The sequence below is a fragment of the Cebus imitator genome, unplaced genomic scaffold (assembly GCF_001604975.1).
Source record: "Cebus imitator isolate Cc_AM_T3 unplaced genomic scaffold, Cebus_imitator-1.0 Scaffold46, whole genome shotgun sequence".
NCBI classification, from domain to species: Eukaryota; Metazoa; Chordata; class Mammalia; order Primates; family Cebidae; genus Cebus; species Cebus imitator.
The window spans coordinates 1,508,983-1,536,930 of NW_016107361.1; the positions used below are offsets into that span (position 1 = coordinate 1,508,983).

The 27,948-nt window shown below is 39.2% G+C and overlaps 1 protein-coding gene across 1 annotated transcript in view; it reads left to right on the forward strand.

The window, feature by feature from the left end:
* EPB41L4A (erythrocyte membrane protein band 4.1 like 4A) overlaps window positions 1–27,948 on the forward strand; it is a 263,329-nt gene that overhangs the window by 192,012 nt on the left and 43,369 nt on the right. Inside the window, exons 13-15 of the mRNA XM_017527203.2 lie at window positions 17,503–17,593; window positions 22,675–22,758; window positions 23,672–23,785. Coding sequence (XP_017382692.1) covers window positions 17,503–17,593; window positions 22,675–22,758; window positions 23,672–23,785 — 289 coding nt within the window. The remainder of the gene's footprint in view (window positions 1–17,502; window positions 17,594–22,674; window positions 22,759–23,671; window positions 23,786–27,948) is intronic.

Consider the following 27,948-nt stretch of genomic DNA (forward strand, 5'->3'; position numbering starts at 1 on the left):
CACCATGCCCAGCTAATTTTTTGTATTTTTAGTAGAGACGGGGTTTCACCGTGTTGACCAGGATGGTCTCGATCTCTTGACCTCGTGATCCACCCGCCTCGGCCTCCCAAAGTGCTGGAATTACAGGCTTGAGCCACCGCGCCCGGCCCTTAAGTTCTTAAAAATATCCCACTGAACACACAAATACTTGCAGCATAATCTTTGAACTTTTGGAAAGCAAGATAAGATGACATTTTTGGCATTCCTATTCTGGCTCTGTGGAAGGGGCTGCAAACAGTGTGTAAAGGCTTGTGAAAATGATTTCTGAGAGGATGGTTTGTGCACAGTGTGCAAGAGGACAGCTACTTACTGCTTGGACCAAGCCAGCTGTTTCTGTGCAGCAGAGGGGACCTTGTGTTGGCAAATCTTCCAGTGTTTCAAGATAAGTACAAAATCTGGATGTTTATGTGAACTTCCTAGAATTTGAAGTACTGGCAATTAGTTTCATGAAAAAGTCTCTGTGTGTTAAATTAAACATTTCTGATGGACAGATTTGGCTTGAGCGCTGCCTCCCTGGAACCTCTCCTTGACAGAGCTGGTGTGAGTGGCTGATTGACCACTTGACAGATGACTCCATCTGCCCTGAGGCTCACACTGTGTTTCTGCAGCATCCTCAGTGATGACCACTATGTTTGATTCAAACACTCCATCACTCCAGACATGAGCACTTTGTAGTTAGTAGGTCAGTAGGCCAACTCCAGGGGATGATGGTGCCACACAGCTGTTGATCCCCCATAGTGAATGATTTGCCTGAGGGTAGCTGACCAGTATCTGTTGTTGACCTGAGGTGGGTGCAGTCAAAGCAGAACAGACAGAGAAATGCTTTGATATAGTGAAGTACAGCCCAGAGCTATTCTTCACTATATTTGATGAAGTATAGCTCTGGGCTGCTGAGAAATAGTAATGTCAAAAATGCAATAATTATTTATTGAACACTTCTTCTGATTGGCACATTGTGTCAGGTGCAAGTCAGCAGAACCTCATTGTGGCTTGTGGCAGTTAAATCTATGTTTTTGACGTCAGAGGAAAGGCAAGTTACCTGAATAGAGATGGTTGTGTCAGTGTGATCCAGTAAGCCAGATTCTGGTACATGCTGGCTTAGCTTCAGTAATTCATGTACTAGACTCGTAATATTATAAAGTCACTTGGGCAGCCTGAGCCTTGATTTCTTCATCTGGCAGATGGGTTGCTGTCATGGGGATGTGTCTGAAATGAGCTGAGTGTCTTGTCAGAGCTTTTAGGGGCTTGGTATGCTTTATTTTCCTTCTCCTAAACCAAGAGGATGTCTTTCTATTCATAGTGTGGACCACTGTAAATTCATCTGTCAATGTTTGAGGTACGTTTGCTGTAATAACATCAACTTCATATACAAAATATGTGATTACATTGAGGTACTGTGGGCTTTTGACAGTGAGGGGTAAGGAGAGGCCATTCAAATACAGTGAGGGGGCTTGGGAAGGAAATTGGACACTCTCAGTTAAATCTAGAAGATTCAGTGTAAATTACGTGTGAACAACTGGACCAGTCCAAGCACACAATGTAAAGACTGCTTCTGTCCTGCCTGTTCACAGATCTTAGCACCCCAGGGCAGCTGTTAGGAGCAGTATCAGGAGCACAGAGTTAGGAGGTGTCTTTCTTTCTGTGGCCCTTTTCAGAGTGGCATTTAGTCCAAGCCTTTTTTTTTTTCCATTGTGATAAAAACCATAACATTATATTTACCATCTTAAGCATTTTAAGAGTAAGTTCCGTAGTATTAAATATATTCACATCATTGTACAAGCAATCTTTAGAGTGTTTTCATCTCGTAACTCAAACTATACCTCCTAAACACTGATTCCCTCTTCCTGCTCCTCTCAGCCCTTGTTAATTGTTTTTCTACTTTGTTTCTATAATTTTCACTACTTTAGGTATTTTATATGAATGAAATCATCTAATATTTGTTTAAGCTGTTTTTCTTCTCTGATTTTTTTTTACACCAACATCTCTACCCTTCTCTCCTTCCCACCCAGATATTTACTGCTCTCTAGCCCTCTTGGGATTTTATATGACTATGAATTGGAAAGAACAAACTTCTTCCAGTGTGTTCATTAACGGTGATGACATTGCACGGTATTTTAAAGTTCATGTGGTTAATCATTCCGTCTTCTATGTAAGGTGGTTTCTCCTATTTGAAGTAATTAACTGCCAGGTCTACCTGAGTACATTTTTCATGTTAAGCAGACAATAGGAACAGAGAAGGCAAAGCCGAAAGTGTTCCCAGAGGGGAAGCAAAGTTGTTGAATGAGGAACACACAAGCTGTGGCTCTGGATCAGGGATTTCAAAAGTAATTCCTCAATCTCCGAGTTGGTCCAGGAAGATGAAATATATCGCTTCCTGTAATATCGGTGGAACTACTCCTGTGTTGTTGTCATCACAGATACTGGAAAATACCTAAATAATATTCATTAGAAGGAAACTGGCCTAATAAAGTAATGTGTGTTGCCTGGCCTCTGCCCCACATTAAATACCATGTCTCTGTTAAAAGAAACCTGAGAGCAGGATTGGAACTTACGTCGATCTGATTCCACGGTCCCACAGAAAGGCCAGGCTCCATGAGGAGCCCACCAAAGGAGAGGAAAGTGAGGAGGAATAATCATCGAGCATCACCATGTGCTCTGCAGATAGTATTATACTCTTTTAAAAGATGCTGTAATTCTCACTGTTCAGGTGAGAAGGCAGAGGCTGAGACTTGTACAGAGTTAGAAAGTAGAGATAGGAACACAGCAGTTACAGTCCACGATATAGAGAGGGAAGACTAAAAATGTGATACATTTGTATGTGCTAATATGGAATGATCTCCAGTATATAGCATATAAATATGGGGGCAGAGAAGCAGAAGGGCCTGGTAGTATTTAATATGTTACCATTTGTACAGAGACAAATTAGGTGGGAAAGCATGCATACGGATATATTTGTAAGCAGGATATATTAGAAACTAGTAACAGTGGTGACCTTTGGGAAGGGTTTCTGAGAGAATGGGGATTGACAGTAGGAGACAGATTTATTTTCATTTGATTTTTTACTGTGTGCATTTCAAAAGCCCTACAGATAACTGTCATGAATGCATGAAGTTTACAAGTGCTCATTCACGTTTCCAATAGAGACATTCTCAGTAAGCTCAGAGATGAGACACTGATCTTATCCTAGATCGTTGTGATTTACAGAGAAAGTAACAGAACAACATAAGATCAATAGTACAAAACACAGATGTTAGGAATTTCTCCTGTGTCTAACAGACACAACCAGAGTCTTCAAGGAGGGGGGCATAAGTCCAGGATTAAAGTACAGACGATTGCATATAGGTTATCAAACCAGAGGGTGCTCCATTTTGTGAGGAACCTCATTATGTAGTCTTTGGATTAAATGAAGTAGGGACACTTTGTGTTTTTTGCCCAAAGAAGTGAAGTGATTTGCAAGTGTAGCAAGTTCTAGGACATGGAGGATGTCTGGATGAGAATCACTCAGCATGGAGGAATGTTTGGGAAAAGGGAGGGTAGAAACTGGGAAAAGAGCTTTCACACCTATCCCACATTTGACGGGTATTATGAAGTTTTTGTTTATCCCTTCTGGGTCAGAAAAAGGAAGAAATTAGTATAAATTTTCATATAAAGGGGTTAGAACAAGACATTCTGACCCAGAGTTGTTAAATGGGTGGTTATGGAGATAATTTCTGAAAATATAGTGGAGTTAACTTTGTTTTGGCAAAAGTGTGATTGTGGCTTTCCTTTTCCAAGGTGACAGATCAGAATTAGACCACTGAGTTATGGTCCAAGTCTGTGTTCCCTCTGTCTCTTCACTGTAAGAACCTCTGCTCTGAGGGATACTTAAATTGCCTCTTGACTAATTATTTAAGCCGTTGCATTGAGAAGCAGAGTAGGGGAGTTTAAACAAAAAAGAGTATAAAAGTTGTACCTGATTTGAATAGCCCTGAATTCCTGGTTTGCCTTGGCTGTGATCTGTCACTTGTCATTCAACATTCTGAGCTTTTATCCCTTCATCTATAAAATAGGTATTTAAGCTTTAAATATTTCTCTTCTTTCCAAAATTCTTTTATTCTCTCTGACTTACCTGCCACAGAGTTGGAAATATGAAAAATAGATACAGTGGAATTCCAGAAAGTTTTTTTTTAAAGGGTGTGATTTTTAGCACTTCAGAAGTCTTACAAAGTTGTGAAAAAGATCTTCCCAGATTATAAGATGTAGTTTTGTCATTGGAAATACATAGTACGTTTTGTGTTTGGAAAACCCTCTAGCCAATTCTTTAAAACATCTTAAAGTTTGAATGAAACTCTTATTGACAAATCGAATAAAATCAATTTTAACCTTGGCCCTCATACAGTTTAAAAATTATTCTTTTAGTCCAAATTGACCAGATGAATATGAGACTTTGCCTCTTTGGTTAACTCTTAGTTAAAAAGTGATGTCTTTCTGGGTAAAAATAAAAAGGAGACATTCCTTCTTAGGAAGGTTTTGCATAGCTTTGCCTCTGCCTTTGAATTGTGTGTGAACACAACCTTAGACTGGTCCTTTCTTGAACCTCCTTATACTTTTAGAAGTCAGCAGTGGAACTGGCTCTACCTTGGCAGTTGTTTGTCGTTGCAGTTCTTGATTTTACTAACTGGTTAGGCAAATTCCTGTTTCCTTACCTCTCCTCTTCTTCACAGGTATGGGCAGGAGGATGTGTCTGTCAGCAGTTTGGGGTTCTGTTTTGGGGATAGATATTCTGAGTAGATGGGGTCCTAGGATTCCACACCTTTGCTTTACTGCCAGAATTCATGGTTCTGAGGTGGTGGTTTCTATGCCAGTATTTTCTTCGAACTTTGAGAACTCCGGGATTCATTTTTTTATGGCTCTGTTTGGTTTACTTATTGATATCAATATTAAATATATTGGAGATCTGAGAGTTCAGGGTTAGTTTGGTAAGTATAGGGTGAGACAGGTGAGGCAAAGAAGAAAGGAACTACTTCCAGCCTGGTGCAGTGGCTCATGCCTGCCATCCAGCACTTTGGGAGGCCAAGGTGGGCAATCACGTGAGGTCAGGAGTTTAAGACCAGCCTGGTGAACATGAAGAAACCTTGTCTCTACTAAAAATACAAAAATTAGCTGGGTGGGGTTGGTGTATGTCTGTTGTAGTCCCAGCTACTTGGGAGACTGAGCTTCAAGAATGGCTTGAACCCAGGAGGCAAAGGTTGCAAGCCGAGATCACACCAATGCACTCCAGCGGAAACAACAGAGTGAGTGAGACTCCATCTCAAAAACAAAAACAAAAACAAACAAAAAGAAAAACTGCTTCCACTTGTGGATCAGGTTCCCTGCTTTGCGCTTGGAACACTGCACTGTACTGGTCTCTGGAGCAGGAGTTTAAAAGGGGTGCAGGAATAGCCCTCTGTAACAGTGACCTTTCTCCTCCCTTCTTTCCTGGGATAAGAATAGGGCCTCTGAGGAAACTGCCCAGATTCCTTCTCCAAAGAAAATGACTTGGAGTCCAGAAGATGAGTCACTTAGCTGGGGACAACCAAGCTTTTAGGGCTGTATTACTGTCCAGGTACCAGGTACAGCTTTGAACAGAGAAGCTAGTTTGCAGAGAAAGAAGAATGGAGTTGACTCACTGTGAGAATAACACAGCTTTGAGAAGAGAGGGGAAGGCAGGCTTAGCAGCTGTGCATTTAAATCTGTGAGATCCTATTGTGGATTTACCATAAATTCCTTTCTAATTTGAGCTGATTTTCTTGCATAAAAACAGTGGATAACATTACTGGGCATAACCCTTTCAGTATCCCCATGAGGAAGATGGGTGGTAGTCTCATCTTACTGATGAGGAAACTGAGGCTAGGAAACATTAAGTACTTGTTTGAGGTTACACAGACAGTAAATGCAGAGCCAGGATCCTAACCCAGGTCTTTGTGATAATACAGGACATGCTTGGAAAGTAAATGGAAAATAGAAAAGGTGAAAGATCGAGAATGATTTGAAAATATACATCCTCTGTTTTTTTCCCCATGTGTGATTTTTTCAGTAAGTCTAACTTGTTTTCAGCAGATATTCTTGAGAGGACCACACATTCTGCTCATTTATAGAGTCAGAGTCAGCCTGCTTTTACTTTAAGCCATTTTTAAAAGAAAATGTTTAAGTTCTTTTGGGCATCTTACCTAGCCAAGAGAGAAGGGGAAAGGCAGTAACTGTTCACTGCAAGCAGCATTAGGTAAATCATATGGTCAGGTGTACGTTTGTTCACGGCTGTAAGAGTTTGTTGACATCCTTTTCTATTCTGCCTTGAAACTTAGGCTTATTTTCCATCTGTAAAAGATTTGTTAATATATAGTAAGTCTGGTTAGATTTTCTCTAAAAAGCTAATGTTTTTAGTCTTCTTGGGAGTGTTTAGCATTCCAAACATAGCCACGAGAATTGGAAAAGCAAGCAAAACTAAAGGCCTATTATATACTCAAGTTAAAATCACAGCTTTAGTGAGTTACCATAAATGACACCTTTTTTTCTTTCCTTCTTATTCAGCAAGAATTTACTGGGCACCTCTTTGGCATAATACCCTATTTTATACAGCACAGAAAACTGAATAAAGCTTGACCCCTAATCTATAGGAATGAAGTCATATACAAGTAACACAGCAGTCAGTTATTTAGCACTTCCCAAACACAGAGGTTTTGTATAAATCGTCTACTTTAATTCAGCTGTGGACTATATAAGTAGTTGGTGGTGGTCCCATTTTACACGTGAGAAAACTGTGGCCCAAAGTAGTTTAATAACTTGTCCAAAATCACAGAATCAATTAACAGTGGGCAAACTGGCAGAGAAATGAATCTAGGTTTGATGGCCAGGCACGGTGGCTCACACCTGTAATCCCAGCACTTTGGGAGACTGAGGGGGGCGGATCACAAGGTCTAGAGTTCAAGGCCAGTCTCGCCAACATAGTGAAACACCGTCTCTACTAAAAATACAAAAAAAAGTAACCAGTTGTGGTAGTGTGCGCCTATAATTCCAGCTTCTCAGGATGCTGAGGCAGGAGAATCGCATGAACCCGGGAGGTGGATGTTGCAGTGAGCCGAGATCGTGCTATTGCACTCCAGCCTGGGCGACAGTGCCAGACTCTGTCTCAAAAAAAAAAAGAACAAAAAAAAAAAAAAGGAAAGAAAGCTAGGTTTGTATGACTTTCAACCTTGTATACTTAACCAACTGCTTTGCAAGACTAGAGAAGCAAAAGATGTGTTGGAGTGCAGGCAGGACATACCAAGTGGCATAGGTATGTCCTGCCTGGAGCACTGAAAGAGTTATAAGGTTCAGGAGGATAATTTGCTTATGGCTAGAGACAATCCATGATGCTTTTGTGAAAGAGGATTTTAAAAGACAGGTGAATTAAGGCAATAGATGTCAGGCTGGCGTATACAACTCCTAGAGTGGATTGTGTAGGGGAGAAAAAGTAATAACTTTTCCTCACTATCACTAGGTTCGTGGCTGAGGTACCTATAACAAAAGATTAACAAGATAAAAGTGTACAACTTTAATATAAGTTTTATGTACATGAGAGCCTTTAGAAATGAAGACCCAGAGAAATGAGATCTGTGTATTTTTATGGACAGTCATGAAGAAGTATGACTAGAGGACATAAGGGGTTGGTTGGAAGGGTAAATGACTCTAATTATCAAGTGACATATCCTTTTCTAAATCATGTTCTCATTTTGACTTACAACAAAATTAAAGGAGGACCCAGTGGATTTGTCACTTGATAGAACATTCAGAATAATTTTGGATAATATATTACTGTTAGATATTCAACTCCTTAGAAGCTCTTTGAGATATGGTGATGCCTTTATAACAGAATACATTACGTATACCTCCACTTATTTTTGTGAACATGGTTTCACAGCATTGAAAATCAAAATAAAAATAGGAATAGGCTTGTTGCTAAACTGTTTCATTCTAGCAAAAAATAATATTCCTAAATGGATTTGATACATGTAATCATTAGGGAAATAAAACCACCCCTGTTTACCTCATTAAAAACTGCTTTCTGGCAGGGCGTAGTGGCTCATGCCTGTAATCTGAACACTTTGGGAGGCTGAAGTGGGTGAATCACTTGAGGTCAGGAGTTCAAGACCGGCCTGGCTAACATGGTGAAACCCCATCTCTACTAAAAATACAAAAAATTAGCTGAGTGTGGTAGTGGGCATCTGTAGTCACAGCTACTCAGGACGCTGAGGCAGGAGAATCACTTGAACCCAGAAGGCAAAGGTCGCAGTGACCTGAGATCATTCCATTGCACTCCAGCCTCGGAAGCAGAGTGAGACTCTGTCTCAAAAAAAAAAAAAAATTGCTTTCCAATACAAGTTTACTTTTTATATTTAATAATTACTTTATCAACATTAGTATGGTAAACTAATAATATACTGCTATTAATTTTAATAACTTAGAAATTTTTAACACTTAGAGCTTTATGTATGGTCATGGAAAGTAAACATTTTATTTCTATATTTTGTCATAGAGAAGCATGTTAAGGTGATAATAAAAACTTTTTATATTAGTCCACTCTCACACTGCTATGAAGAAATACCTGAGACTGGGAAATTTACAAAGAAAAGATATTTAAAAGACTCACAGTTCCACTTGGCTGGGGTGGCTTCAGGAAACTTAGAATTATGGCAGAAGGCACCTCTTCACAGGGCGGCAGGAGAGAAAACGAGTGCCAACAGGGGAAGTGGCAGATGCTTACAAAACCATCAGATCTCGTGAGAACTCACTATCACGAGAACAGCATGGGGGAACCACCCTCATGATTCAGTTACCTCTCACTGGCTCCTTCCCATGATGATGTGGGGATTGTGGGGATTACAAATCAAGATGAGATTTGAGTGGGGACACAGTCAAACCATATCAACTTTCAAACACAAAGCATACTAAATTTTGTAGGTGAAGTAGAATTGAAATGCAAATACAAAGAAAAAAATAATGTGATGAAATTTATTAACTGCTAAACAACTCATTTCATATATTTTTAAAGTGGATGACACAACAAATTGATATGGCATTTTATTACATTGGATACATTTAAGGGAGTCATGAAATGGTTCTTTTTTTAATGTCAATATTTATACTTCAAATTATATCCTTTGGTACTATTTAAACTTCTGATGAAAAATTATAGATTTCATTTTGAAACAAGCACAAAGGTGCATTGTTTTTCAAAATTCTTTTAGTGAGTGCTTGCATAAAAAAAAGTTAAAAGACCACGGAGTTAAGGTCCTTGAGATATGAGCTCAAATATGGAAACAGACAAAAACTTCCCAATCTTGCCTTAGCTAAATAAGCATTTTCAGAATAATCTTGATAAACAAGTATACATATTTTATATTTGCATTTACTGTCTATACTATTAAAATTGCATCAAATAAAAGCTTCTAAAGCAGTGTTCTAGCACTGTCCTCTGAAACAGAACCAGCTTTAGGTTAGCTATGCAACTCTCCACCTGCCCTATACCAAGCAAACATCAATCGTGGGGCTTGAGAGATGGCTGGAGAAGGTTTGGTGTGTGTCAGTCTGTTGTGTAGCCCTGATAGGGAGTTGGAGGAGTGGGTACCAGGAGTATCACTAGGAAGGAAGTGAGTGGTTACTCAACTCTCTTGCCTCAACACTCCTATCACAGGAAGAAAAACTTGATATCCAAGTGACTAGTGACACCTCTTGATTCCAGCTGACCATTCATAGATAGGTGGTGTCTTTGGGGCCAAGAAGGCTTGAAGGAACAATGTGTACCCTCTGCTGTTACCACATCTGGCAGTCTTTCCACACTGGTATAGATGACAAGTCTTCAGATAGAACGCTTTCATTCTGCTCCTCTGACGGTCCAAGGGACTGAGCAGGTGCCTTTCTAGCCTCACAGATGCCCTTCTTGTTTTTGAACCTGGCATTCTGACCCACAAGAAAGGCTGTCTATGACTGCCTCCACACTACACTATGTGTGTGCCTGTGCAGCTCTGGGGGAAGGGCAGAGGAAGAAGTGCTTTTATGTGTACTCACAGCCCCACATTATCATTTTGGTAATGACAAAAGCAGAGGGATCCAGGAGAGTACTGGGTCAGGGAAGAGGGAATTGGAAGCAGAACAACTCAGGGCGGGGGGATCTTTCATGCATAGACGTGTTTTCCTAGCATCGTTCTCCTCCACACCCATTCTTTGTCATCTACTCTCTAGGTTTTTAGTAGAATGCTTTGTTTGATCTTGGAGTAGCAAAATTAGTGTCTTAAAAGTCTATGTATTTCTAGGAAAGAGGCAACTGCTTAACTATCACTCTTGGAACATTTGAAGGCAGAAACATTTTTTGTGTGTTTTAAGAGTTGGGGTCTCACTCTGTCACTAGGCTGGAGTGCAGTGGTTTGATTCTGGCTTATTGTAGACTCAAACTCTTGAGCTCAAACAATCCTCCTGCCTCAGTCTCCTGAATAGCTGGGACTACAGGGAAGGGGACACCATGCCTGGCTAATTAAAAAAAATTTTTTTATAGAGATAGGTCTCACTGTGTTGCCCAGGGTGATCTCAAACTCCTGGCCTCAAGCGATCCTTCTGCTTTGTCTTCCCAAAGTGCTGGAATTACAGGAGTGAGCCACTGTATTCAGCCTAGGAATTCTTAAGCAGGAATCTGGCTGCCTTTTGGGGAGGAACCAGCTCATGTCAGGTGTTTGAACTTTAAACAATTAGCCATTGGATCCAGAAACATCTTTATTTTTCCAAATTATGTGTTTTAAAATTTAGTTTTGCTTTGTAGAATTTAATGAGCATCTGTTTTGCCAAATATAAAAGTTTCCATGATGATAGGAAAAAATATATAAGGTTTTCTTAAATAGTTAGCTGTTTGACCATAATCTGTGGCATAAAAAAAGAATGTTTTATTTTGCTAATTTGCTATACTACCATTTTTTTCCATAGTACCCAGCCTAAAGTTGGTGAAATTAAGGCAAAGTGACTTTGAGCTGTCAGTGTGAGAAATAGAACTAAAATATATTTTCATTTATTGGCTAATTCTTAATTCATAAATGTATATTCTGGTAAGTTGTACTGGGTTAGGTATTATAAATCAGATTCTTAACTGAACCCTAATAACTTATTGTGTTGAGAATAGCTATAATCTTACTTATTTGTCTTAAGCATCTTATATAATTTTTTATGTTTAGGGAAAACATAAAATGTGGTTAAGTGGGAAAAATTTAACCTAAAAATTTACAAATTTATTTTTGAGAATTTTTAAAAGAAATGATATATCACAGCCTTGTTTTACTTGATAGCTGTGTGTTCTTTTTCCCGTATATTAGAATAAGGTATTCTCACTTGACAAATAAACTTTTTTTCATTTTAATTTCACACATTCAGCCTTCACCCCCACTCTAAAAATTAAAAGGAATGGCAACATTTAAGTAACATCAAAGATCTGATTTATGTTGACAGGTGTCAAATTGAATTATGAATTTTGTGAGAGTCAATCCTATTTAAATGCAAAATATATTTATAATTAAAAATACATGTATATTCATCACTAAATCTTAACATCACAGGGATGACTTTTAAGAATTGCCCCCAAATCAAGTAGGTAAATAGATCCTGGGAAAGTTCATTCTGTTTCTGACAGTCACTCTTCCTGAACTAATGGCAAGGATCACTTAAGATGCAGGCACTCAAGTGTGAACAGAATGTAACCACTCAAAGGACTGGTAGTGGTCGAATGCACACAGGATGGAAATATTTGGATGTAGTGTATTAAAAATGAACAATCGAAACCCTGCAGCTTTGCACACTGCCATTTCAGTATGGTATAAACTACAGGGAGTTGTGTGTGCACATATTAAGCTGTAGTGTCTAACAGCCCAGAAACAAGTATCACAAGCCGTGAACTAGATTTGGCTCATTAATAAATGATGCGGTTCCCTGATTGATGTGCTCTTCAAAATATGAGCAGCCTTTTGAAATTAAACTCTTTGTCTTTTTAATGTGAACAATATGTAGAATGAATTGGACACTCGATTAATTCTAAGTGACCTCACTAGAGTTAATATTATTTTTACTTGAAGTAAAATACAGATTAACTTCGAAGCCTTAATAGTCATATGCCGGTAACTGATGTTGATTACAGATCACCTGTGGCTGTGAATTAAAACAGCAGTGTGCTATTGCAGAAAACTGCCTTTTAAAATTGTAGGAAATAGCCCAGTCCTGCAGGGTATATTGCCGCATGTCCTTTTGACATGCATCTCAGGTACCACCTTATCTATTAATAGTTTTGTTTTACTTTTGACACTTATTAAACATAAGATCATTATCCTGAATTTTTCTCTCTAGTGGCAAAAATGGTAGAAACAGAAATACATCCCTTCTAATAATAGGCATTCATTGAGTTCCTACCATGGGCAGTGCACTGTTATGGCAGCCGTGTGTGGGCACAGTGATGTGGCCTTCATTTTATTAAGATTTTGAGGTCTTAAGTTTTTTATATAAATAATTTTATTGTGCAGATCATAAATATTTTATGAAATGTATATGTAATAATTTGTTTTTCCAGATATTTTAGGCAGAAAGCAACTATTTAACTTTCTCTAAAAAATAAAGAATTGCCCCAAATGAGTTGATTTGTGAAGTGCAGCAAAATTGCCTTCTGTGTTTTAATTCTTGAAGTGGGTGGTGGTTTACTTTATAATTATTTGTTAAGCTGTTTATGTATGTAAATCCTTTTCTTATGTCCAATATTTAAATAAAAAAGGAAGGGTTGGGGAAAGGTTTATCTAACCTCAAAATATTTTCTGGAACAGTGCCTAAAATTCCCTTGTTATTGAGTAATCATTTTAGTTAATATTTGGGCTTTCTTTTTACTACTCTTGGCAGGTAATACATGAGGGCATAAGCCCATTAGTAGGATGGATTTGTCAGGTCACTTTTCTCTGTAGCCTGAGTCTGAGCCAATGTAGGAGGGTTTCTGGAAGATGGTATGATGAGGGGAGGAAAAGGAAAATTTAGTAATGGATGTTAACAAAATGGAAAGTCAGTAAACCTAAATAATGTATAACCTAAATTTCTCACCTTTGCAGATTTCAGTCACCAACATATAACCTATCTTTACTGAATTGATTAGTTGTCTCAGATGGTGGTATGGTAAAATCTTACTAATTTGGACAGTGGTTAAAATTTATTCTGAACGTATAGTTACTACTTTTACGTTACATATTTAGCGACATAAAACTCAAGCATATTGGCTAATGAAGATGTGTGACTATTATATGGATGGATACTTCAGAAGCGCTCCCAGTAAATTAATGCGTTTAGGTGGTTTTTCCCCATGTAGTCTTCCTAATAAGGCTCTTAAAACCCAAGCTTTTCTAGTTCACATTTGTTATAGAGTAGAGGAGTACTGATGAAGAGATATTTAGCCCATATAAAAAGAATAGGCTGGGCGTAGTGGTTCATGCTTGTAATCCTAGCACTTTGGGAGGCCGAGGCTGGTGGTCACGAGGTTAAGAGTTTGAGACCAGCCTGGCTAACACAGCAAAACCCTATCTCTACTGAAAATACAAAAAAAGAATTAGCTGGATGTGGTGACAGGCACCTGTAATTGCAGCTACTCGGGAGGCTAAGGCAGGAGAATCTCTTGAACCTGGGAGGCAGAGGTTGCAGTGAGCCAAGATTGTGCCACTGCACTCCACCCTGGGCAACAGAGCTAGACTCTGTCTCAAAAGCAAAAAATAAAAATAAAAATAAAAAAAAACTGTATGTGTTGGTGGGGTGTGGTGGCTCATGCTTGTAATCCGAGCATTTTGGGAGCCTGAGGTGATGCGGGCAGATCGCCTAAGGTTGGGAGTTCGAGACCAGCCTGTCTAACATGGTGAAACCCCATCTCTACTAAAAATACAAAATTTAGCCAGGCATGGTGTCGCATTCCTGTAATTCCAGCTACTCAGGAGGCTGAGGCACAAGAATTGCTTGAACCCAGGAGGCAGAGGTTGCAGTGAGCCTAGATCATGCCACTGCACTCCAGCGTGGGTGGCAGAGCAAGACTCTATCTAAAAAAAAATAAAATACTGTACGTGTTAACAGTGAACAGTTTACCATTTTGAATATAAAGGAACCATGAATTAAGTCATATTACTGACTCTACCTTATCTCCTCTATAGTGGGTATGTGAGAGTTTTAGCACTGTTATATTAGTAAATTAGTCCCGACAGTAGAACAATGTGTGTTAAAAGTCTGGCTGTGCTGATTGTGTTTGTGACAGAGCACACACATGATTTTTTTTTTCCTGAAATTCTTTTGGAAAACCATCTGGATAATACTTCATCTTAAAAATTATGATTTGGATATTGTGAAAAAACAAATATTGCTTTCTTTAAGCAGATATCTAAACATGGTTTGCATTTTTTCAGTTTTAAAATATTCTGTTTTTCTGTGTGTTTATTAATTTTTGGAGGCAGGAAAACAGTTGAAAGTGCTTAAGCAACCACACTTCTCCTAAGGTGATTGATTGTTGGACTAATAAAAAAGTAGTCAGTCTAAAGAGAATGAGAGTTGGCACAAACCCAGGTCTATTAAGCTAGTTACTCAGGGCCTTGGTTAACAGGATGTTCACCTTTACTCGACTTTTTTCAGTTGGTGTTATTGATACTGGGTATTGGTCTCTCTGCTGTGGCTGCCTCCTCCAGCCTGGAAAAATAGCCCTAGTACATGAAGGTCCTTTTCATTTATGTGAAATATTAATAATATCTGCTAAGAATGCCACATTTAAATATAGCTTATTAAAAACAATTAAAAATATTAATGTTAGGGGCTCGGCATGGTGGCTCACACCTGTAATCCCAGCACTTTGAGAGGCCAAGGCGGTGGGTCACTTGAAACCAGGAGTTCAAGACCAGCCTGGCCAACATGATGAAACCCCATCTCTACTAAAAATACAAAAAAATTAGCTGGGCTCAGTGGTGTGCACCTGTAATCCCAGCTACTTGGGAGGCTGAGGCAGGAGAAGTGCTTGAACCCAGGAGGCGGAGGTTGCAGTGAGCTGAGATTGTGCCACTGCACTCCAGCCTGGGTGACAAAGCAAGACTCCATCTCAGGAAAAAACCAAAGAAGAAAAAACAAATCACACACAAAAAATTCATGTTAGAGCACACCTACTGTCTAGGACATAAATGAATTAATCCCTTCTGCCACTGCCCCAGACATGTACCACATGGAGTTTTACTTGTGAGAAGCAGCTTCATCCCAAATCTGTTTTGGGTTTTGAGAATCTGCCCTTGGGAGTTTGTTAATGGTCATGTGGTCAAGGCAAATGTGACTAAGATGGTAACTGGTCACTGCTGATGTTTTATGGAACATGGAGTAGTTCAAGGGAATTAATTAGTTGTGTTCTGTTTATTACACCAGTTGAAATTTACCCTAACATTATTATTTTGTTATGCCTGGCTTCTGGATGTTGCTTTTATTGGCAGTGGCTCCAGCATGATCTTACTTTTTATGCCACATGTGTCTTCAGGCTCACCTTTTCGTTTCAAGATTCCAAAATAGGAACACAATTCAGATGTGGAATCCATGTCAAATGCCTTAGAGTTACAGTTTTTGGAACTCTTATCTGAAACCACCCTTTGTTTTCTCTGTTCGGAGTATTTATTATGTTTATCTTTCCTGATGGGTAGCTAGACATACTTCCCAACTGCTCTGGAGCAAACTCACCAACCTCAGGGATGCTCAGGTGTTCCTCCTGTCTTGTTCTCTTGCCTCACTCTCAGCTGTTCTTCTCATTGGACGTCTATTTCACTTGTCCACCTTCTTTTTTTTTTTATTATTATTGAGATGGAGGCTTGCTCTGTAGCCCAGGCTAGAATATAGTGGCACGACCTTCACTCACTGCAACCTCCATCTACCATGTCCCAGTTCAAGCAATTCCCCTGCCTCAGCTTCCCGAGTAGCTGGGAGGCATGCTCTACCATACTAATTTTTGTATTTTTAGTACAAGGTTTCACCGTATTGGCCAGGCCAGTCTTAAACTCCTGTACTTATGATCCACCTGCCTCAGCTTCCCAGAGTGCTGGGATTACAGGTGTGAGCCACCGTGCCCAGCCCACTTGCCCTTTAAAGAGTTCGTCTCTCCCAATTGACTCTTAATCTAGACTGACTCTTGAGCCATTTGTGGGTGGGCCACAGGTGGAAGTACTGTGTGGTTTAGAGCTAAGTCTCTGGAGCCAGTCTGCAGGGTTTCAAAGCTTGCCCCACCACTCAGGAGCTGTGAGACCTTGGGAAAGGCCCATTTTTGTTATATTTTAAAATGAGATAACATTGGTATCTACTTCATAGGATTATTTTGAGGATTACATGAGTAAATCGATGTGAGGCGCTTGTAACAGCACCTAACATAGAGTAAGTATTCAATAAATTTTAGTGCTTATTAATATAACAAACTCATCTTCATGACTCACACTCTCGATGGTTAGTGACCGTTATGCATTGGATTGAAGAGCTCTGACTGTGCACATACGCCTGCAGGTGTAGATCCAAGGAAGACATACCTGCATGGCACATAGACATAGCTGAGCAGGGCCTGTGGACATCTGTGCATGCCGATTTCCCCTGCTTATCTAAACTGCGCCTCCTTGAGTAAGGTGCATGCCCACTGGGGAAGAGTTGTTCCCAGAACCCACACACCTCACTCCTGCAGGCTTATCAGCCTCTGCCCTGAGAGTGGGAGCCTGACCTCCTAGATGGGCCCAGACCCTTCAATTATCTTTATTTCAATCATGACTTCCAGCATTGTGTCTGCTGTGGGCTCCCTCTACTGGTTCCTCTAGCATGTATGCAAATCTGTGGAATAACAGCTTTAAAAAATTCAATTTCAGATTTTTAGGAATGTTTGCATGAAGAACACATTTGAAAACATCTTTTTTTTGTATGTGAGTGATACAGATCACGTGTATATTACTGTTATTTTGGCACCTGCACTATGAATTGGAATATTTTCAGGTTTGAAATTTTTTGTTTGATTTCAATTGGGGACTGCTGTAATATGCTGAGAAACTTCTTCACAACATAGTCATCAGAAGCTGATCATTATGTTTTATATTCTAATATATGGTACTAAATATCTCAGAATATCATTTTAACAGTCTAAAGTGAATGTTATTTTAACATCTAAATATGTGGAGACTTAGTTTTGAAGTCTGAAAAAGTCATAGCCTAGACCCCTAAGACATTGTTATGTTGAGGGTTTAATACACCTTAGAAAATAGTACCTCAAATTTATTGGGTGATTCATTATTTAGTTGGGGTTATACTTTATCAATAAAATCTGCCACAGTGTCCCTAAAATTGTATTTTAAAATAAGTCGTCTGCTTCTTTGCATTTCCTTATCACTGTTTCCTTTCTCCCTTACATCTTCTCTTCCTTTCTGCTAGGATCAAACAGCATCAATAGGGTAACTGCAAACATGGAAAATGGAGAAAATGAAGGAACAACTAAAATTATTGCACCTTCACCAATAAAAAGGTCAGTGAAGTTAAGAAATGTGCGGTCATACGCTATGATAAAAATGATTTTTTCTGTAGACAAGGTTAAAAATCTTTTAACTTTGATGATTAATGAATGCTTTTGATCCATGGTTCCAATAAATAATCTCTGGGCCAAAGTATACATTAAAACACCAGTGAAATATAAAACATCAGGACCTGCCTCTCTCATTTGAAGAAAATGCTCTTTTTGTCCCAGCAAGGTGAACTCACAGATAGTCTGTGATCTGCATTCTCTACAGCAAAGTGAAAATTCCTTGTGATTTTTTAAATGCCATGATATAATGAACTAACTCAGAGGGACTTGTAAAATAAAGTAGATAATATTCAAGTTTAATGTACTGTGTTCATTACAGTGGTGCACTGAACTGTTCCCTGGAAAGAGGGTTTATGGTATTTAGAGGCATCAGAGCCTCAGAAGTCAGTGATTGCATATGTATGAAGACTTGTCATGGTCCTCTGCATCTATTTTCCCAGGGGCATTCCCAGTGGAAAAGCCTTTTCTTAATATATTACATGGATTGTTTCCCCGAGAGCTCAGCCTTGTTTTCTGTTAAGACACTGTTGCAGAGTCCTTTTTGCTTATCTCCAATTATGTTCAGGGAACAGCATTATAGACAACAATGAGCAGCTTTCATAAGCTCACTTGCTCTATGAGGTTGCCCTACATGCATCATGGGGAAGTCCCAGCAGTCAGAGATATGTGACCTGCAAAGACTTCTTAGATCATCTACTTGATATTTTTTTAGTAAATAATGGTGTCTTCATTCAGTGGGATTGTGGCTACTTTGAGGAATGTAGTTCATAATTTCTCAGCAAGATAACTTTAACATCTGAAGATTCTCAGAGTTGTAATGTTTTACCCAAGGATTTGCCTATGTTTTTTTTTATTTAGTTCTAAGACATATACCAGTTCTTTTTTTTAGAATGACAGGTTCTTTATCATTGCATATCTTCAGTTTACCATATTTCCTTAGCCTCACAGCTGTGGATAAATAGCATCAGCTTCATCTGTATGTACAGGGTATGCTTATGTTATGTTCAGCATAAGAACAGCAATCTTCCATGAGATTCAGATCCCAAGTTTTTTTAGCATGTGAAGAAGGTGTACAATAAATAAAAAAGATTTATTTTTTCAACTTTATTTTAGGTCTGGGGGTCCATGTTTTGGTAGTTTTGTTACATGGGTAATTTGTGTATCACTGAGGTTTGGTGTTTGCATGATCCCATCACTCAGGTAGTAAGCACAGTACCGGATAGGTGGTCTTCAACCCTTGCCCCCCTCCTCCTCTGGTGGTCTCCAGTGTCTGTTGTTCCCATCTTTATGTCCATGTGTACTGAATGTTTAATTCCCACTTGTAAGTGATAACATGCGGTATCTGGTTTCTATTTCTGTGTTAATTCACTTAGGATAATAGCCTCCACCTGCATCCATGTTGCTGCAAAGGACATGGTTTCATTGTTTTTATGGCTATATAGTATTCCATGGTGTGTATGTACCACATTTGCTTTATCCAGTCCACTGTTCATGGTCAACTAGGCTGATTCCCTGTCTTTACTATTGTGAATAGTGCTGCAATGAGCATGTGAGTGTATGTGCCTTTTTTTTTTTTTTTTTTTTNTTTTTGAGATGGAGTCTCATTTTGTTGCCCCAGCTGGAGTGCAGTGGTGCAATCTTGGCTCACTGTAACCTCTGCCTCCTGGGTTCAAGTGATTCTCCTGTGTCAGCCTCCTGAGTTGCTGGGAGTATAGGCATGCATCACCACACTTAGCGAATTTTTGTATTTTTAGTAGAGATGGGGTTTCACCATGTTGGTCGTAATGGTCTCAATCTCTTGACCTCATCATCTGCCCACCTTGGCCTCCAAAAGTGCTGGGATTACAGGTGTGAGCCACCACGCCAGGCCATGTGTCTCTTTTTGCAGAATTATTTGTTTCCCTTTGAGTATATATCTACTAGTGGGATGGTTGGGTCACATGGTGGTTCAGAGTTATTTGAGAAATCTTCAAACTGCTTTTCACAGTAGCTGAGCTAATTTACATTTTCACCAACAGTGTGTAAGTGTTTTTTGGCTGGGTGCCCTGGCTCACGCCTGTAATCCTAGCACTTTGGGAGGCCAAGGTGGGCGAATCACTTGAGGTCGGGAGTTTGAGACCAGCTTGATCAACATGGAGAGAAACCCCATCTCTATTAAAAATTATCCAGGCATGGTGGCGCATGCCTATTATCCCAGCTACTCGGGAGGCTGAAGCAGGAGAATTACTTGAATCTGGCAGGTGGAGGTTGCAGTGAGCTGAGATCGTGCCAGTGCACTGCAGCCTGGGCAACAAGAGCAAAACTCCGTCTCAAAGGGGAGAAAAAAGTACTCTGTTTTTCTCCATAATCTTGCCAACATCTATTATTTTTTGTCTTTTTAATAATAGCTATTTTGGGGCCAGGCGTGGTGGCTCACACCTGTAATCCCAGCACTTTGGGAGGCTGAGGCAGGCGGATAATAAGGTCAAGAGATCAAGACCATCCTGGTCAATACGGTGAAACTCTGTCTCCACTAAAAATACAAAAATTAGCTGGGCGTGGTGGCACACATCTGTAGTCCCAGCTACTGGGGAGGCTGAGGCAGGAGAATTGCTTGAACCCAGGAGGCAGAGGTTGCAGTGAGCTGAGATCACACCACTGCACTCCAGCCTGGTGACAGAGTGAGACTCCATCTCAAAAAGTAATAATAATAATAATAGCTATTTTGACTAGTGTGAGATGGTGTCTCATTGTGATTTTAATTTGCTTTCTTCAAATGATTAGTGATGTTGAGTATTTTTTCATGTATTTGTTGACTGTGTGTACGTCTTCTTTTGAAAAGTGCCTGTTCATATCCTTTACCCATTTTTTAATGGTGTTGTTTTATCTTGTTTCATTGTTGAAGTTCTTTATAGAGTCTGGATATTAGACCTTTGTCAAATACATATTTTGTGAATATTTTCTCCCATTCTGTACATTGTCTGTTTACTCTGTTGATCGTTTCTTTTGTTGTACAGAAGCTCTTTAATTTAAAGTCCCACTTGTCAATTTTTTGTTTTGTTGCACTTGCTTTTGGGGACTTAGTCATAAATTCTTTGCCAAGACTGATGTCCAGAATGATATTTCCTGGGTTTTCTTTCAAGATATATTTGTATAGTTTGAGGTGTTACATAACTTCTTTATCTTGGGTGGATTTTTGTATATGGTAAAAGGAAGGAGTACATTTTCACTCTTCTGCATGTGGGTAGCCAGCCCAACACCATTTAGGGAATTCTTTCCATATTGCTTGTTATAGTTGATTTTGTTGAAGATCAGATGGTTGTAGGTGTGCGACTTTATTTCTGGGTTCTCTATCCTATTCCACTGGTCTTTTCTTTGGGCTTTGGACCATACTATGCTGTTTTTGTTACAGTAGCCTTGTAGTATAGTTTGAAGTTGGGTAGTAAGATGCCTCCAGCCTTGTTCTTTTTGCTTAGAATTGCTTTGGCTGTTTGAGCTTTTTTGGAGAGGGGGGTTCCATTTTAGAATAGTTATTTTCTGTGAAAAATGATGTCGGTAGTTTGATATTTGTATCTATATTGAAAAATGTTGGTAGTTTGATATTTGATATTTATATGCATTGTATTTGTATGTATATTGCTTTGGGCAGTATGGCCATTTTAACAATGTTTTTCAATCCCCTTTGCAACCACGTTCCTGTGATAGTACTGATACCTGAAGCGCCACCAAAGTTTTCCTCTCAAGCTTCAGATGAGAAATACCTTAGGGAGTGAATGCAATTAACTTGTCACCCAGATTTCATTATTCTTTAACTTTTATCTACTCTCTCAGTTCCTCTTTTATCTTCCTATTTCTTTTTCAGTCTCCCTTCTCCTTTCTCTTTGCTTTTTCTGGTTTGTTGAACACATACACTTTCTACTGTTGTCTTAAGTATCTACCATATTTGTTACTTTTCTTCATTTCAAAAGGTAAGCTTTTACTTTGGGAATTGGATCTGTAGAAGTTTTTAACCTTTATAAAAATAATAGAAAACTTAGCTACTATATACTATCTACAAATCTCATGAGTTGTATGCCTCTGTCAGATACATAGTTTTATAGGCTTATATTGATTCCTTCATGGATAATATACTAGGGTGCAACTCTGTTTTCTTTTTATTATTATTTTTCAATGACCTTGTCATCTTTCCTCTCTCCTCTTTGTTGGCTGTTATAAAGTACTCTGCTATCACTGTGTCCTAGGACAGCTATATAGAGGATTCCTCAAAAAGCCAGGGTTAAAAGTGGATTTGGAGTTAAATAGCTCTATCTTTGTCTGAAGCTAAGACTCCTGAGGATGTGAGAGGTGACACAACCCTCCTGCCCTGGTGCCTGGAGGCTTCTGATGTGTCCCTTCCTCTTTGTCTCTGTGTTTCCCCATGGGTTTCTAAAATAATTTGTTAAGGGTAGAATAACAACTCAGCTATATTTACATTCTTAGGACTGAAAGATGATACTAGGTCAGAAAATAGCATTTCAAAGTCATTCGGATTTGGAGGGATGAAGCCAAGATGTGTCGGAAGCTGCGAAAAGGTCAGTTTAGGTAGCCTGGACCTGCCCGAGGCTGACCCACCCGTGTGGATTCAGACCCATGCGTGGAGCCAGGGCTTCTCTGATCACTGTCGTAAAACGGGATCCAGGCTGAAGATCCTGGGAAGCCCAGGTCCTTCCTCCTTGGCTTTCTTCTTTTCTTGGCTCTGTGGTTATCCTTGTTTCCTCTCCTGCAGGTGGACTCTAGAGTTTCTTAACAGTTGATGGACCTGATATCTGTTGATTAAAACAGTAAATCTAGAAAGAAAGAGTGGGGAAAGACCCAAAGGTACTTATTGGAGACATAGATCTTTTAGGCAGCAACTTCATCTTCTTTTTAGAGTCACAGGTGTAAACAAGCAAATAAGCATGCACATTTTAACTTTGTTAAAAAAAAGTTTACTTAACAAATAAGTTTGTGTGTTTACTTTTGTTTTCTACTTAATTTATTTTTCATCCTTTTTTTTTAAATTAAAGCTTTAAGAAAGCAAAGAATGAAAATAGTCCTGATACCCAAAGAAGGAAATCTCATGCACCATGGGAAGAAAACGGCCCCCAGAGGTAAAGGGAATCATTGTTTCTATAAAGGAGACAGTAGAAAAGGGGTTAGCACTTGCAGCTCATTGAATAAAGGAATCCAGCTGCTGGGTCACTGATCACAGCTAGCTGTGGATAAAGTGGGCAGACTCTAAATCATTGTGACTGGGAGAGGGGGAGGGTCTGGGATTTCTGAAGTGAAAATCAACAGTATGTTTCATAACATGAAACTTTTTCCTGGAAAGCCAAAAGGGAAACCTAAGAAATATGAAATTGCCTGTAAAGTAATATGTTTCTGAAAACTCTAAATGACATATTAACGATAATTTGCCCCATTTCATAGTTTTGGTTAAAAACTTAAGTCAAAAACTGTAGCTGATGAATAATGATGCTGGAAGACCTTTATTCCTAAAAATATGGATGTGTCTAGTTTATTTCTGGTAACAACTACCAAACCAGTAACAGACCCGTGTTGTACCTTACCGGTTCAAATTCTAGCCCTACCACTTCCTAGCTACTTTATTTGGGCCATTTAATTAAGTAGTCTATATTTCAATATTTTTTCTGTTTAACAGGTCTAATAATTGTATGTCAGTGCTGAAGGCTGATATGAAGATTAGCTGAGATAATGCATGTAAAGCCTTTAGTTGAGTCAGTGTTTAGAAAGGGGTAAATTCATCATACATATGAATTGTTATTGTTATCATTTGTGTGTGTTCATTTTTTGCTGCTGAAGGCTAGTGAGACAAATGGCATTCCTACAAAATAATGACCTTTATGATTTGATTTGCCAGATATTACCTCTTTTCTTTCAATAAATCTCGTCAGCAAAGAGAAGCACGTGGAAGTACCAGCTGTGCAGTTACCACCTACTCTAGGTCTGGACTTCCCTCAGGACCTCTCTGGACTCTTTGTGACCATTTCTCTTTCTCTCCAGTGGACTCTACAATTCTCCCAGTGACCGCACTAAGTCACCAAAGTTCCCTTACACGCGTCGCCGAAACCCCTCCTGTGGAAGTGACAATGACTCTGTACAGCCTGTGAGGAGGAGGTAAGCGGAATACAGTCCCTCTGCTAGCAGTTTTCAACAGAAGCATTTTGTCCCAGGCCCATCTTTGTAACAGATGATTCTTACACCAACATTACGGTTTCTGTCAAGATAATGGGAAGCTTACTCTTTTTGAGATAAAATAAGTTAGGAATCCTGAAGCATTTATCTTAGCCAGAGTTTTGGAGAATTCTTTCATAAAATGTAAGCAGGAACTTGCTTTCAGTATCCTATTTATGACTAATGTGTCTAAAACTAGTATAATATATACTAAAAGTGTGTATTATGTATAGTATATAGTATAGAAAGTATATCTTAATATATGAAACATATTGATTCTACCTGAGAAGACAATACACTTAAAGATAAGCCTTATTAGGTGAAAAATGCCTTTTAAAGCACAGAAAAAATGAATCCTGTTACATTTTACCTGTAAGGTTAGAATGTTTGAAGGGATTATATTTGTGTATGTATGCTTAATAAAAAAGTTCTTAGCTGGAAGTTGTGGACTGCTCCGCAAGGTGTGCTGGGCAGTGTGGCCGGTGCAAGAGAAGACGACGTAGAAATGACTCATCAGTGAAATTCTTTTCACTCCTACGTGACAGGGACTGTGGTTTTCTTTGAGTACCTTCATAATTGGCATTATATAAATGACTTTTTCTTTTTCCTCTTTAAAAAAAATAAAAATGTGTAAATTAAAGTAGAGTTGGGGTCTCGCTCACTGTGTTGCCCAGGCTGGTCTTGAATTCCTAGCCTCAAGCAGTCCTCCCAGCTCAGGCTCCAAAGTGCTGGGGTTACAGGCATGAGTCATTGCACCCAGCCTAAAAGACTTTTAATAACTGTAAGAAGTTCAGTTCATGATTTTAGGTAATCATCAAAACTCTTTTTATGTACACTGCATGTTTGGAAACTGAGCCCTTCTTTCACCTATGCCCTAGTTAACAAACACTTGCTGGCCCTTTGCTGCTTGATCCCTTTTGCTTCTGCTAGTTTCCCAGAGCTTTATCCCCATCTTTCTAAAACCAAATTCAACTTCACTGAAATCCTTTGATGGTTAAGAAAAGAAGGGTGTATATTTCCTTCATGTAGTAGGACTGATGTGATGGGGCTAGATCCAAAAGTGATTAGATAGAATAATAGAGTAATAGAAGTCATTTGTTTGATATTGGCCGTATTCCAAGTACTGAGCAAAATGCTTGCTATGTATTATCTCATTTAATCCTGATAATAACCCTTTGGGAACTGGCATTTGTATTCAGGCACGATGTCATTCTAGCAGAGAGGGATTAAATAGGGAATTGGTGCAAAGGTGTAAGTAGGATTGAAGGTGCAAAAGCAGAGCGTGGTGTAACTCAGAGATGTAGCTGCTATTACAGCTCTGGACTGAAGAAATGCAAGGAGAGAAGTGGGTGTTACTTAGAGACCAGGAGCCACTTCCACCTTTGGGCTGGCAATCCTGAGCCTGTCTTGCTGCTGACATTGCTGCAGGCACCGTGACAGATGCTAGGCGGGGACCACTGTTGCTGACATTGCTGGAGGTACCACCACTTTAGCCAAACAAAGAACCCCTACTTCTCAGGAGTGCAAGAGTTGATGCCACAGGTACAACTAGAAGCAAAATCACTTTCCTCTTTCTCTGCCTTCAAATCTTACTGGAGTCTCTCTTAAGTAGAACCCAGCTGGCAAAGGTGTCCAGGAATATAAAATTTCCAGGCTTTCTATCTTGACTGTAGAGGGCAGATTATAGATGAGTCAGTAGAGGCGAGTACCAATGAAAACTATTCAGCCCAGCATCACCACCTCACTTTTACAGATGAGAAAACTGAGGCTTAGGGAGATGATGGTAGCTTGTCCTCTGTGGCACATGTAGGATTTGAATCCCGGTCTGTACATCTGAAAAAGGTGGAGATAGTGATAGCCCTCATTTAAATAAGGCTGTACTTCAGCTCTTACTCAGCTTTCTCCTTGGGAACACCAAGAGTTGGTTCAACTTGGACAATACTTAAAACCACAGCAGCACCACTGGGAAATACTTTAAAGTGCATTTGTGTGTGTTGTATATTGAGGTGACTTGGGTGGGGATGATTAGAATTAGAATTTAGTATATGTTATTGGTAGATAGAGTTTTATAGTTTTCCACCCTTAATTAATTGGTGCAATTTGTCAGCACTCCCTAAACAAAATAAGTATACGTGTTGAGCAGATAGTCATTTTAATACATTTGAAAATGAAATTAATTAAATTTTACTAAAATATTCCCACATTTGCATTTTTTTTTGTACAAAATAATTGCTTGAGATAGTTTGCAGCATTTATACTCCCAAATCCAGACTTGACTTCTACACTGAGATTGATATTCCGGTGGCTCCCTGTGAAACACAGAGACGTAATTGTGGAGAGTGGATACAGGATCCTTTCATTGGCATATTCCAGGGGGAAGGCTATTTAAATTTGCTGGGAAGAGAATTTTTTTGCCTGAGGATTCATAGAGCCTTTTGCCTGGTGCACTTGCAGGTCTCTTTTCGGAAGGTGTGTTTTGAGGCAGCGAGCCATTACTGCATGTTGACATAAAAAGACTAAAGCGTATTCTCTGTTTCTTTCCAGTATAAATGCCCTATAAGCGTCCCTGTCCTTGTCCATCTTGTTTTATCTTCACACATATTTAACTTGCACTGGGCACAAATCTCTACATTGCTGGATTAGCATTGACATTTAAATTCCAGACATGTCATCGACATGGAAGAGTGTCAACTATTTAAACTTAATAATAGGAAATTCTACTTTGCTTTGGATGTAAGGATAACACATTTTGCAATAAGTGTCAAAATTTCCTGTTTTGTCATTTGTTTGTTGTGAGATGGATACAAGCTATCAAATTTCTGTCCGAGTCCAGAATAGTGATCCTTAACCTTTTTGGGTGATACTACCCTCTGAGATCTGATGAAATGTTGGATTCATTCCCTAGGGAAAGACAGGTTCATATTTAAATACATATAAACATTGTCATATAATTTTCAAAGTTTATGGAGACCCTGAAGCCTGCTTATTTAAACATTCCTATTCTAGAAAAAGAAAGCCAGCATATTTTCTGGTAGTACAATATATTTTCACTCCTCAGCTTTTACCTTTACATTCAAAAATGTTTGAGTGCCTGCTGTCTGCCTTGCAGTGTGCTACCACCACTAGACAAAGTTCCTGTGCTGTTAAGGGGAAAATACATGAGTCATAGGAATATATGTGCCATTATGACTTTACTGTGTAATATGAAGGTAAGATATGTGGTACTTAAGGGAATTAAAAAAAATTTTATTGAAACCCAGCATGCATACAGAAAAGTATACACATGTCATAAGTGTGACTGCATGATAAATTTAATAAACACCTGTGTAATGAGCACTGTTAGGGGAAGTTGAGCCAAGTAGGTTGGGGAAGGGTTTCTTGAGGTTGGATGCTTGTGCCAGAATCTGAGATACAAGCAGGCAAAAAAGAAGGAATGATCATACCAGACAGAGGGGCTAGTATGTGCAAAACCCTTGGGAGGGAAAGAAACAGGGAAAGTTCATGAAAAGGAATAAAGGCCAGTATTTATCAAACTCTGATAGTGAATGAAAATGTGTTAGAAATGAGCCTAGAGAGAAAGGTGGGATCAGACCTTACAGCCCACCTGGACTTTGTTCAGGATTTTGGTCCTTAGACCAGTGTTTTGTGTGTGTGTGTGTGTGTGTGTGTGTTTTTTTTTTTTTTTTTTTTTTTTGTGTGTGTGTTACTGGTTTAAGTTGGGATTTTGCTTTTTAAACAGGCAGTTCAATAACATCACATTTGTATTTGTAAAGATGACCTTTACCATCCTTTGGAGAAATGGTGGAAGAGGGTAATGGCAGAAATGGAGAGACCAGGTGGCAGGCTATTGTACTAGTCCTAGCAATAGAGAATGGGAGGATGGACCAAGGCGATGATGTAGAGATATAAAGAAGCAGATGGTTTCAGTAGCCAATAGGAGGTAAAATTGGCAGGAGGATCAGTATGAAGGGTGGAGGAGAGGGAGCTGTCCAGAATGAAACCAAAGCTTGTTCAGTTGTATGAATTCAGATGTGTTGTGTAGAAATAGAATCATCAGGACCTTGCCGGCTTGAATGGGACAATTGCCAATTCAGTTTCTGATATCT